Raw genomic sequence first — 14,515 nt, 5'->3', positions numbered from 1 at the left:
TTGATGGCGACCTTGAAGTCGACCTTGAGGTCGATTTTCAAGGTCATTTGAAAATCATTTCATGTTTTTCAAAGGGAGTAGTTTACTTTTCATCCCGAGAATCGATAGAGCGTAAAATTTTACATTCAAAACGTTGGTGATTTGTAAATAAAACAAGCCTCTGCAATTTAAAATTGTTCATTGATCCAACCAATTAAGGTAAGATCAGTCAATAATTCGATCAATAAAGGAATTAAAAGTTAATTATTCATTCAAATAAGGCAAGATGTGATCGAGATCCAGCCAGTGAAGGCAAGATGTGAGCGAAATCCAGCCAGTAAAGGCAAGATATGGTCGAGATCCAGCCAGTGAAGGCAAGATGTGAGCGAAATCCAGCCAGTAAAGGCAAGATATGGTCGAGATCCAGCCAGTGAAGGCAAGATGTGAGCGAAATCCAGCCAGTAAAGACAAGATATGGTCGAGATCCAGCCAGTGAAGGCAAGATTTCATAATTTCTTTTCATAGTCTACGAGTATAAATTCCATGATAATTGGCATTATTCTTTATATTCATGGTAATAATGAGGAATAGCTTTATCTTCTATCGCAAAAAAATGCTCCATACACAGAGAGTTAGTACACCACGCACATTTTATTACTGCAATGTTATTGCAGATTTTGCAGACTGTACCGCAATTCTTTAAACAGAAATCAACAGGCATTTCTGGTTTTTCTTCAATATATCCACTTTTCCACCAGGCATATTTAATCATGTTATGGAATCGGGGTGATGAGAATTGATTGTGGATTAATGATTGAATTTTGAGAATGTTATTCCTCAAATGTAGGTTAATATCATAGTTGTATAAGAGAATTAAGTCCGAAAATTGTTTCAGGAAGTTTTTCCACGGTCTGAATACGTAGACATCCAATGGTTGAGTGAAGCCAGTTGTTCCCGCAGGAATTGTAAGGATTTTTACTTCTTTATTACCCTTGTCTATATTTTCAAATTTCTTTTCTGTTTGTCCTGACCAAGAGTCCAAACACAAAATAGACTTCTTGCCAGCATTAGGCAAGAAGACATCTTCAAACCATTTAATAACAATGTCGGATGTCAATTTTCCAGATTTTGTGGCAAAAACGAGGATATTATCTGCTTTGTACATTGACTTCTGTATTATCGGTCCGAAACGGCCACTTGTTTCTTGCAGAACTATTAATAAGGGGGATTTCAAGTACCATCGGCAGATATTAAAGGTTGTATTGTGTAACTGTGAGTCAAGGAATTCAAAGATTGAGCAAGACACTCCACTTTCAAAGAACCCTTTGAGGCTAATGTACGACCAGCATGTGTTTCCAAATTGAACCCTGATTGATCTGAATTGTAAACGTTTGCTGTTCCTAGCAAGCCTATCTCTAGTTTAACTTGACTCACATAATTGGAAGATTGTTCCAATAGTTCTGCTTTATTTAAAATATGCGCTTGTGTCACGAATTTATTTATTTTTCTTGAAACAATATCATGTTGTATTTTAAAGTTGTGTATCCATTTTGATGAAGCCGTAAATAATTGAGAAGGCAAATGAACTACCTCTCTTGCTTTCAAGGTCCATCTCTTTAGATCTTAATCGTGAATGAGTAGATTTCGATCAGATGCACTGTTAAATTGTTCTAGAACGTATTGAGAGATATATAACAATTTATCAGTCCTTGACCCACCCTCAGCAACTTGTGCTTCCCATCGGTACAATTGTGTTACATTTATAACTTTCTTAAATCGGTTTTTAACTGATTCTATATTCCTTCTTTTCTTTTGTCCAGATCGCCAAAATTCAACTACTCTCTTCTTATATTCAATGTCTACAATTTCTCTGAATTTTGTATCGTCTTGCATAACTTCCGAAACATCTTCTGGATTGTCTTCAACTAAAACAGCATCAGGAATCACACTAGCATCAGTACAGTTCAAAGTATCATAAGTCTCTTTAAATATATCAAAATTGATAGCGTCTTTTATCAAATCTGCAAGTTGAGAAGCGAATGATCTTTCTTCATCTGTTATTCTCGATTCTATATTGTACACTGGGTCCTCGAAAGTGAGGCATAATAACTTTAAAATATTTTTTGGGTTTAATGACATTATGAAATTTTACAGATTAACAATGCTTTAATAATATTATAACAGAGATTCAAAGTAAATTCATAGAAAGCAGAGTTTATGATTGTAAGCCTAAATGAAATTAACACAAAAAATAGTCGTGGGAACAAATGATGGAAAAGTACTTGCAGTAAATACTTTCCGAAAGAATTTTGAAAACATTCACGAGAAACAGCAGTCGTAAGAACAATTGACGTAAAACTATAAACAATGAACACTCGCCCAAGTACAGATGTGAAAATGATAATTGAAGGTATATTCGAACGAAATTCACGAGCAAGATAGCTCATAGCAAATAAGTGATCAAGAAGTAATTTTGGAAAATGCTTGCTCAACGACAGTCGGGAAAATAATAATTGATCATATGTCCGAATGAAATCCTAATACAAAATAAAGAGTAAAAGATATTGTGGATAACTCCAGAGTAGCAATAAAAATTTTAAAAAATTTGAAAATTTCTAATATAGCATAAAGGTAATGTTTAACTTATAATTAGAGTGACATTTTATGTTTTCTTATCTTTACTTCTATTCTAAAGTTACTTACAAAACTTTTTTCTCCTTATTTTTTCTATAAATTTGCGCCTATTTTCCCATTACGTCAGGTTTTTCTTTTTTTAGGAAAATAACGCAACAAATCAATTCTGAAGACAGATTTAGAGTCAACGCATAAAATTACTGATTATAGATACAGGATGTGGTCAAAGTCCGGCAACGGCTAATTATTTCCAAATTTAATTGATCTTGAAAATCGACCTCAAGGTCGACTTCAAGGTCGCCATCAAGTGCATCACTTTAAACTCTACAACTTTGGTCCTAAGCACTTTTTTCAGAAAATGTATCGTTTCAGAAATAATTAGCCATAACTGTTTCCATCTTCAGGGGTTGAGGGGTGCTTTCTACCCCTAAAAAGCGTGTTTAGCCGAAACAAAAAAACACGTATTTAATATTTTTCGGTGTTTAATAAGTATGTTAAGTTTCATTCAAATCGGTGAGTATCAGTTGGGTAGTGTTACTTGTCAGTCACGTACGTAGCCTATCATCGTTGTTAGCGCTGGAGATACACGCTGTCGCGAGCATTCTACGAATACGCTAATTAGCAGCGTACCGCGACACGCATCGGCTCATCAGCTGGCACCGCGAGACGCATCGGCTCGTCAGCTGGCACGATGCGCATGAGATCGCTAGCGCGAGCATGCGGCCGCCGCGGTGGGGCCTCTGCGGGACGCTAATAAGCTTATTTCCGACTCGAGATATACAGGGTGTCCCAGAACTGGCGAAGAAGTTTTTAATGACAGATTCTTCATGAAATTCTAAGTCGAAAAGTTCTTTACAAAAATGTGATCCAATGAATAGAATTTGAATGGTGAGGCATTGAAGTTGACGTATGGGAGCGCATGAAATTCGCGCGGTCAGGAGCGTAACGGCCAAGCTCGGCACGGGTACAACTTATAACTCGTGTATCGCGCCGATGCGTGTTTATCGTTACTCTATAATATTCTGTTATTAATAATATGAATTAATTATTCTCATTAATAATAATATTTATCTTTATCAATTAATAATTTTGTGTACTTGACCTACTGATTGAATATCCTTAAACTATGGGATATGCGAGATATTGATTAGACTAACTTAACAAATGACAAATTTAAAATAAATTAATAAATAACAAATTAATCTGTTAATATATTTAATAATTTTATCAATTAATTAATTAATTACTCAAATAACTTTTCAGTTGCACAATTTTAGCGTAATGGTAACACGCGGGAAAAGACAACAAAAAAAGACGTCGACGACGTCAAAAAATTCATCCGACAACGCGATAAAGATTGCCAGACGTTTCATCGGCGAGAGAAACGCCTGTCTTTTAAAAACTCTATGTTATCTGAAAAAAAATCAAAGATCATCGTTCTTACGTTCTGCCGACAATAATCTCATTAAGTGCATTCAAGAGTGTATTTATAATACGCTTGAGGGTAACGTAGAGCTCAAGAATCACGAAAAGACGCGATTAGCCAAGCATAAATCTATTCTTCGGCGCATCGCTCTAAAACGCGACAACTGGAAAACTAAGAGAAATCTACTAGTACAGCGCGGTGGGTTTTTACCCTATCTTATCGCTCCTTTGCTCGGCGCTTTATTATCCCGGTTTATCGGTGAGTGAAAAAAAGCTTGCAAATATTACATCCGGGGTTCAAAAAGAATAAAACAGACCCGTTTGTTCGCTGTACGGAATAATGGAAAGAGCAAAAAAAATGGTGCTGATTTCTACGGAAAATCTCGAAAGAATGCGACAAATGCAGCATCAACAGCTACAACCGGAAATAACAAAAACTACAATAACCCTGGATAACTCGCCGAAGAAAAAAAATACGATATCTGACGGGGAAAACGATAATAATAATAACACCGTACGGACTCCAGGAACCCCCTTATCGCGACTCGACGCGGAAATGTGGCATATTCTTAACCTCGCGACTCCTCTAGATGAAGGCGAAAGATGGAAATTGTATAAAGAAGTACTTCAGCGTTATCTTCACTTTGTTCGAGAAGCGAAAAAACGCTTACGCAATGACTCGCGCGAGGATACACGTGGTAACGTCGACGACACAAGTAATGTTGACAGCGACGGAGGCGAAGGCGATCAAAATAAAGATATCGATTTGCCCGTTGATGACGACCTTATGGAAATACAATCTCATAGAAATACTTCAATCAGCAGTGATGGTACCGTTAGCGAGAGTAGTTTCGGGAAGAAACGCGCTCAATCTGCGGAAAAGATCAAAGAAATACTCAGCAGTGTGCCACAAACTTATCGTTTTAAAGCAAACGCGTTATTGAAATTTTTGCTAAATATTCAGTCATCGAAGATTAGCTGGGATAGACGCGGACTCGTGACTATAGACGGTGATGTTGTAGCGGGGTCGAATATTAGCGATCTTATAAACGACGCGGTACGTGAGAGAAAAACGGTGAAAGCTATCGGGAGAATTCAGTTTGCTCAATTACTGCAAGACATAGGTACTCCCTCCAGTCTTATAGGGAATCGCGATTTATTGACTACGATTACTCGTAGATCTCTGCGTATTAAAAAAACCCTGCCACGTGGAAGCTCCACCCCGAAAACTTCACTGTCGCGTTCAAAGTCATACGGTCGGGAGTTAAACGAAACCGAAGGAGACACGATGTTTTTATCCGCCACTGACGACAGCGACGATAATAAAACATTAGTGCCGGATACTTCGCCTAAGAAAAAGAAAGGTATATTCCATTGGAGCTCACTCAAATAATGGAACTCGAAAAATTGTATTACGTTCCCTCGCACTATGCCGGCTATTCCGCGACGGAGAATTTATCTCGAGCTGCTAAACCAAATTTTACCCGTACCGATGTCATTGAATGGCTTAAATCGCAAGATGCGTATACGCTGCATCGACCAGTACGTCGAAAATTTCCACGTTTACATTATAATGTAACAAATATCGACGATTTATGGGAGGCAGATTTGATCGATCTTCGTAATCTCAAGAGCTATAATGACGGATATTCTTATTTATTGATAATTATCGATGTCCTTAGTAAATTCGTTTGGGTAGAACCATTACGCGACAAAACAGCTACCTATGTGACAAAAGCCTTTCAACGTGTACTTTTGAGAAACAAAAAACGTCAACCTGTTTACCTGCAGACGGATAAAGGTAAAGAATTTATAGCCCAGCCTGTACAGAAATTTTTAAAAGAAAAAGACATTCGTTTTCGCGTAGCCCGTAATCCCGATGTTAAAGCAGCTATAGTGGAGCGATTTAATAGAACGCTCAAGGAACGGATGTGGCGATATTTTACACATAAAAATACGTGACGCTACATCGATGTTTTACAGGATATCGTTCGCGCTTACAACCATACTCGTCATACATCTATTAAAATGCAACCCGCAGTCGTTACGCGGGAAAATGCTCGTATCGCGTGTGAAAATATAAATCGTCGATGGAAGGACAACAAAGAGAAGATGAAAAAGAATTGCGACGCTAAGCAGAAGGCTAAATATAACGTGGGCGAACTCGTGCGTGTCAGTAGGGCAAAAGTAGTGTTTGAGAAAGGATACGAGGCAAAGTGGAGCGAAGAAATATTTCGAATTCACCGCGTTCTCGAATGGAGGAAACCCCTCGTATACGAACTAAGCGATTTAACAGGCGAGGATATAGACGGAATTTTTTACGAACAAGAATTAACTCCGGTCAATAAAGATTTACAAGAGGAAGAATTTATCATCGATCGAGTAATAAAGAGCAGAGGACGCGGTAACAATAAACAAATATTAGTTAGTTGGCAAGGTTATCCCTCTAAATTCGACTCTTGGATTCCCGCATCGAGTTTAAGATCTTTGAGTCAAAATGAGGGGAGAAGAATTTTACATGATTCTTCCGAGCAATAGTAGCATGCGTTACTTTCCGGAAAATACAACCTCGTGTTTCACCACCGAATTACCCCAGCGTATAGAATTACACGGACGTTGGGAAGTGGCGCTCACTGAGATTCAGTTTCCGTGTAGTTTTTTACATATACAGGATAATGAAGGATTAATCAGATTCATCGATATTAACGAATGCGATAAGACGGGTAAGGCTATGAAATCTCAGGTACCCGTGGGTATTTACTTAAGTATGCGCGATATTATCGAGAATGTGAATTATGCCGCTAAATCTGTCGATTCGCATATCGTTTGGCATTTCGTCAACTTCATGGGAGGTAAAGTTTTCATGAAACTTGACTGCGAAGAAAAAAATTGTAGTATGACGCATTATGTAAATTTTTCCGACAAACTTCGCCGCATACTCGGCTTTGATATTCACATCAAGCGTAGAGACCTTGTTCAACTCGATAGTGAGCCCGCTGTACCAACTCCGTTGCCCACGTGGTTTTATAATGAAATCGGTATCAAAATGCACAATAACAACGAACAGCTCGTTAAAATCGAAAGTAGTTCCGTTATACCCGACGTTTTATCAACATGGATTTATGATGAAGAGATGCATTCACTGCTATTTTACGAGCTCAGGGACTCGCGTATGTTAATAGGTGACGAACCAGGTAGTTTCACGAGGTATTCCCGACAAGCTCTTTGCCTATTGCGACATTTGCGAACCTTATATTACCGGCGATGTACAATCTCCCCTTCTTCGAATAGTCGCGCTCGACTCGCGAAATGATTACGCGTTCGCATCAACTCAAATAAGACATTTCTCACCCGCTCAATACATCACGCTGCGTCAAACGTGTTTCCGTACGATCGAAATAGATATAAGAGATCAGCTGGGTCGAAGTATATTCGAATTCGGGACTCTGATGGTGACATTGCACTTTAGACGTATCGATTAGATATCATAAGAATACTCGGCGTATATGACGGATAAAACGGCAAAGGGTAAAGAAAAGAAAAGAAAATTTGTTCGTTCTTTCTCTGTTGATGGATTATTATTCGACGTATTACGACGAATTACAGAACGGAGGAGCTCGCGGTGGTAGAATTCCACGAGTTTTCGCCGGATCGCCCTATCAACGAGGGCACGGTATCGGGAGTTTTCTCGGAGGCTTATTCAGACGCGTGCTGCCTTATCTAGGTGTTGCTGCGAGGGCTGTGGGTAAAGAAGCTTTACGCGCGGGCGTTAATGTAATCGATGATGTAGAAAACAATACACCGTTCAAGGTAGCGGCCAAACATCGTTTTAAAGAATCGCGTAACAATCTCAAAAGACAGGCTAAAGAAAAAATAACTAGCCTCATGAAAGGTTCGGGATATAAATCGGATGCGAAAATAGACGTAGCTCATTTCCCCTTTGCCGGGCTTGACACGCGCATCGTTAAACGTCGTCGCTCGAATAAGAAAAGTTTATCGAAAATCAAGGCAAAAAAGAAGACGAAATCTTCGAAGAATAAGAGGAAGAAAACCCGTACGAGGGTAAAAAGACTCAACACAACTGCGAAACGACGTAAAATTGGCAAAAAACGTACCGTATCAGATATATTTTCTTAAACAACGCAATTTTAATTCACGCACATTTAACCACGACGAAACAATTGTCAGTGAAGTATGTCTTTTCTTCACACGCACTCGAACGAGTGTTTAAAGAGCGAACTTGATCTCTTTTCTTTACCGCCTACACAGACTAGTATCGAGAGCTCACAATGGATTCATTACAAACCCGTGAGCTCTCTCTCGGACAATTCACCGATAGAATTCGTCGTCCCTGGTCACGGAGAAGAATATCTAGATCTCACGCATACCCTGCTGTGTTTTCGCGTGCGCGTGAAATCGGGCGACGATTCAACGGCTCCAGGAACAACCGGCGCAGCCGCAGAGACCGTCGTAGGACCCGTAAATCATTTACTTCTGTTACGTCCGCGCGGAGTCGCGGGGTATAATTCGCGGAATATATTTTCACGAACAACGTACTCGGACTATTGCGCAAGACAACGTCGCTTTTCGGAGATTTACTTCCGGGGATTGCCCGCGACGGAGGCTATCTGAATTTGGAAAAAGAAATCGCTCCTTTGTTTTTTTTTATGACTGAACCTTTTTCTCTATCAGACCCGAGTTTCACTTTTATGACTGACCCTTTTTTTCTATCATGACCCGAGTTTCACTTTTATGACTCTGTAGCTACGTACTATTTTAGTTTGGTTTGCCCGTTGAAGAAGTCATTCATTTACAGTTAAAGTAGAACGTTATTGTTACTTTTAAGTGAAACCGAAGGATCATAAGTTGACGAGAGATATTTCTTTTACTTACTTTTTAGTCGAGCTTGTAGTTGGTGGGTGGCAGTTCCACGATATTTTGGAGTGGCTTCTCGTATTGCTCGTGCAAGGCTTCAGCTCTGCGTTGGAGGTACCCGGATTTGCGGGGGTCGTTTTCTGGGATGTCGACTGGCGGGGACTCAGGTTTTTCGATGTCGATTTGCGATAATTTCGCGGGCCACTCTCTTAGTAGCACGTGTTTGGTGAATAATGCCTCGTATTCAGGATCGTTGTAATAATCTGTGCCAATAATAGCTGAATATTCGTTTGGTTTTGCCGGGTGATAATAACGCGCGACTATTCGACGAAGCTGATTCTTCCTTCCTGCACGGCGTGTCTTAGGCATTATAAATCATATAGAACATTCTGGAGACTGCGTTACTTTCACAATAAGTCGACGTGCGGCGGTCCTCACTGTCGGTTATTGTTTCGGTATATAACTGTGAGCGGGTTGTCCTCTCGAAACAGTCACTACAGGTTCCAGAATTTAATAGAAGAAATGAATTGTTTAGCAACGATGAGCGGTTCGTCCTCTCTAAATCGCAGCCTAGAATTCAATAAGTAATACGACACGTGCACGCTGGAGAAACAACTGAATTTAGAGATTTTGAGAATAAATATAAGATGTAGAACTAGAAACGCGTGAGGTTAAAGATGAGGTTGTATTTTCAAATAAATATTAGAATTGTTAATATAAAACACACAATTTATTTAAAGTTAACACTAGACGCACTTAATACAAGAAATCAAATCTTAGAGTTAGAGCTTATTATTAGATTTAGAGTTAGAATTTGAACTAGGATTTAGAGATAGAGAGCGTTCGGAGTAGAACTGCTCTGGTTGGAGTCGCGATTAGAACTGACTAAGTTTGGGACTGATCTGAGGTCCTTCGTTTCGGCGGCTCGGCGTTGCGGCGGCCCATGGTGGGGGACGCTTGCCGTAGTGGGAACGCTCGCCGTGGTGGGAAAGTTCCTAGGCGCTACGCAGCGCCACGTTTAGGCACTAGGCGGAGTTAGGCATCATGGCCGTCGCTGGCGCGCTTTTCAAACAGCGCTAGGGGACTTAGAATTATTTGTATGAGAAACATAAGAAAATGAAAAATGTTTAGCGGCCGGACGTGACACTTCATTCCATCTTCAATCAGATCGACGTGTATTTCAATCAAAAGCTCGTGTCGCCTCCAAACAACGCTTACGCGTACCGCGCGTACATCGAGGCATTGTTAAATTATTCCTCTTCCGCAAAAACTTCCCATCTAACCTCGTGTCTATGGGACGCGGACACAGCGGGTCGCATGGACGAATCGCTGGAATCGAAAGGCAATACCGCTCTCGTGAGACGCGCTCATTACATTCGCAACAGGCGAGCGATAGATCTTATAGGACATCTGCATTGCGACGTTTTCAATCAAGACAAATTCTTAATTAATGGCGTGGAAGTAAGATTAAGACTCATCCGCTCGAAAGATTCATTTTGTCTCATGGAAAGCAACAACATGTCGAAAATACATATTCTCGATGCCAGTTTGCTAGTGAGAAGAGCGAAGCTAAGTGCCGGAGTGTTACTCGCACATGCTAGAATGCTGAGTAAAGTTACGGCTAAATATCCGCTTACGAGAGTCGAGATTAAAACATTTACGATTCACAGTGGTGTTGTGGGGGAATCATTAGATAACGTAATACTCGGACAACTGCCGAAACGAATAATAGTCGGTTTCGTTAATAACAAAGCATTTAATGGAGATAGAAAATTAAATCCGTTTAATTTTAAAAATTACAGCATAAATTTCTTCTCTCTGTACGTCGACGGTACACAAATTCCTAGTAGACCGTTACAGCCGATTTTCTCACCGGAAGAACCGCTTTACGTCGATGCTTATCAAACCCTCTTTTCGGGAACGGGCATCCATTTCTTAAACGAGGGAAATTCTATAAGTAGAGATGATTATTCCAAGGGATACACTCTTTTTGCTTTTGATCTCACACCAGATTTGTCCGCTAATTGCGCCGCTCATTGGAATCTCGTGAGACACAGTAGTTTACGATTAGAGGTACGTTTCGAAAAGGCGCTCACCGAGACAATTAACTGTATTGTTTACGCAGAATTTGATAATGTAATAGAAATCGACTCGTCTCGTCAAGTCATTGTCGATTTTTCCGGTTAAATTTTTTATCACGGTATGCCTCTCGTTGCAACATATTCGATTAAAAATTTTTACGTATTTTTCTTATCCCCACCCTCCTCCACTTTCATTCACCGATGCGTTTCACGAAAAAAAAACTTGTAACGAAAAGAAATATCAGTTTCCTTCGGGACGGTTCGTGAAAAGCTTAAACCTCGCCAACAAAAACGTATAAGTTTTTTCTTCGCAATATGGATATAGTCATCGACATACAAGGCTTCCGCGATGCGAGCGAGAAGTTTCTTCCCAAGGAAGTCGCGGTTGTTGCGATTAACGCGTCGATCGTCGACCACTGGATTATGATGCCTCCGCATCCGTTCACTGAATTACCCGAAAAAGTAAGACGACAAAACTGCTGGCTCACACGAAATTATCATGGGTTCGAATGGTTCGACGGCGAGACTAATCCAAAATATTTTACATTGCATTTACGTGAAATTATAAGACACACGCGTCACATTTACGTTAGAGGCAGTGAAAAAGCTCACTACTTACGAAATCTACTTTCCAGAGAGATATATAATTTGGAAGGTATCTCTCCAGCATTCAAAAATCTAATGTTAGAGGAAGAGTGCGGACAATATTGTGCTCATCACGGAATTCGAAAAATCTTTCATTGTGCGTTACATAACGCTTACAAATTAAAACGTTGGCTACTCGAACAAAATAATAGCGGCAGCAGCGATACTCTCAGCGTAAGTCAACCCGATACTTGTAGTTCCCCCGAAAATTATCAATTGAGTGACAGCGACGACGTCAGCTACGTAAAGCGTGAAAACCAGCTGCGACAAGGATTATTCTACTAGCAACGTAAATGGCAATCCCGTTCTAATTCATAATATTAAAGCTCAAACGGATAATGTATTAGAGATAAAAAAATTGTCGAGAGCCGAGCAGGCGATTGAAAAAGAAGAAGATAAAGAAGAAAGACTTGCGAAGCTCAAATCGACGAGCGAAAACGTTACTGCGGGAGAAATAAAAACCGAAGTTATTCAAATAATACCAGGATCCACGCGTTCGTCTTTGTACCAAAAAAATGAACTCTTGCGAAATTCTACGAGCATTGCGCCATATCGATGTCAGGCATGTGGGTGTCTGTCCCGCAGACAGAGTTCCGAGGGTATGGACGAGGTCGACGGCTATCGTCGCTAATACAGACGAACATAATCGACCTGGAGAACATTGGGTCGCCTTTTTCCTCGATAAACACGGAACAGGCACCTACTTCGACAGCTATGGAATACCACCTCTGGAGCCCGGATTTCTCCTTCGGCGAAACTCCATCATCCACCGATGGAACACTCGACAACTACAAGGATTTTTTTCACAAACTTGTGGACAATATAGTTGTGTATTTCTATATTATATGTCTGTCGGTTACGATCTTAATCAGTTTCTTACTCTTTTTACCGAAAATTGTGAACACAACGACCAATTAGTCGTACATTTATTTCGCAAAATTTTTCTTCGTTGAAGTAAGAAACGTTTTAACGTAGTTGCTAGCTGATATCATATGTAATTCAGTAATTTCAATAAAATACTTTTATGTATCGTTTTAAACATTATGTATTTGTAATATCAATTTATATGAAGAAATTAGTAATAATAAATGTGTGAAACTTTTTTACTTGTATTTTTTGTTATTTTTCTCACATTCTCTAACCTCATAGCAAAACAGAAACTCAATCATTTAAAAATCTTTAAAGCGTAATTTACGTCCTCGATAACAGCAGCTGTCTCAATATTGCGTCTCAGACTCCCATGCCTGATCATATCTGTTTTATTATCCAACAAATGTCCATGCTGCACTTCCTAACTATATTGTTTACTAGAATGTTAATGCACGTGTTTTTTATTAGAACTCTTTTTGTTACCTGAGGTGCCGATAGTACCCGTCGACGTTGAGTAATCGGTTAGGCATAATTACGGACGCTGGCCGATTGTATTTTTTGTATATCTTTTTGTTTCCTTTGTTACCAACGATATCTGGCAATGCAACGCTGAGTAAGCGCTCGGCCGAAATAAATGCTTGTGGTTTTTGTTAATATTTTTCAGCGCTATACATGGACGCCGATGCCCATTCGCTCTACTGCAAGAGGTAGACGGGGATGTCATACTCCCTACAATGATTTCGGTATACCACGGCGACTTCAGCATTTTATCGTTATTTTGTCGGATAATTCTGTCACCCCTCTGTCATGTCATTAGTCGTCTACTTAAATATAATATTGCGTAATCTCTTCCTTTTCAATTATTTCTTACCGTAATTATTATCGAAGATTTCCTTCAACGCACCGAGACCTATGCAAATACATTTTATTACCCTTTTTTATCTCACCGGCTTGACCAATCGGCATTCCCCCCACCATTCCCCTCTCTAGAGTCCGCGGCTGAGTGGTGGGGGAGGGTTAGTTTGACGGGCCATATCTGACAGCGTCAGGGACCGAGTGGTGAGGGGACGGCGCCAGTGGCCGAGTGGTGGGGGTTTGTTATGACGGGCCATACATGCCCACTTACTACTCATACAACTTTTTGATTCTACAGTGTGAGTATTCTAAATTAAATTAAATTAAATTAAATTAAAATTTCTAAATACAAATTGTTTATACATTTTTAATATTTATTTTACAATTGATTTTATTAATATTTTTCATTTAAATTATTAATAAAATTTTATTTTATAATTTTACGAAAAATACAAATTTTTTTTTTTAATCTGTTATAAATTTTTATATTTTTTTTTTTTTATAAATCATTTTTTAGATTTGTGTAAATTTATTTAAAAATTTACAAATAATAATAAATTTTGATAATATTTTAACTTAAATATTATAAAATAATATTAAAATATGATAATTTAAAATTTGTTAAAAATAATAAATATATATAAAGATATGCAATTTTTTATATTGTTATACGAGGTTTTTCCGGAAAATAATCAATCTATGCAAATATTTTTGTACCTAGGTGTGGTATTGCAAAAAAAGAGTAATCTTTATTTAGAAGAAATCTTTGTGAGTATCACTAGCAAGCGATACAGCTTTGCAATCCATCAATCGAAATCGGCAAAGACACAAAGATTTCCTTTATAAATAAAGAATAATTATTTCTTATTTTCTACAATAGTACACCTAAGTACAAAGATATTGGCATAAATCATTTACTTTCCGGATAAACTTCTTATTTTATATTTGTATGTATCTAATTCTCTCATTCCTTTTGTATTTATAATATTATAATCTAACATTAATTTTTATATTTTGTTATACATTAATTTTAATGCCACATTTTAATTATCATTACTCATTTTCGGTCTTGCAATATGACTATAAGGCTAGTATTTATAGTCTAATCTTATATTTAAGATCGTCTTAAGTCCGAGCTTGAGATGCTACGC

The 14,515-nt window shown here is 38.7% G+C and overlaps 1 protein-coding gene across 1 annotated transcript; it reads left to right on the top strand.

Moving 5' to 3' along the window:
* Positions 1 to 11,309: 11,309 nt before the first annotated feature.
* Positions 11,310 to 11,924, top strand: LOC145938723 (uncharacterized). The gene has a single exon (XM_083042482.1). The coding sequence runs from the start codon at positions 11,310 to 11,312 to the stop codon at positions 11,922 to 11,924; it is 615 nt and encodes a 204-aa protein (XP_082898608.1).
* The last annotated feature ends 2,591 nt before the right edge of the window (positions 11,925 to 14,515 follow it).

Source organism: Prenolepis imparis, unplaced genomic scaffold, assembly GCF_030444845.1.
Source record: "Prenolepis imparis isolate NDT839.2.m4 unplaced genomic scaffold, iyPreImpa1.0 SCAF_7, whole genome shotgun sequence".
NCBI lineage: Eukaryota > Metazoa > Arthropoda > Insecta > Hymenoptera > Formicidae > Prenolepis > Prenolepis imparis.
Note: the sequence above shows the minus strand (reverse complement) of the source record. Positions and strands in the feature narration are given on the sequence as shown.

Bases quoted from the DNA above. Each gene is read 5' to 3' on its own strand.
- LOC145938723 (XM_083042482.1), top strand. From the start codon at position 11,310: ATGGATATAGTCATCGACATACAAGGCTTCCGCGATGCGAGCGAGAAG.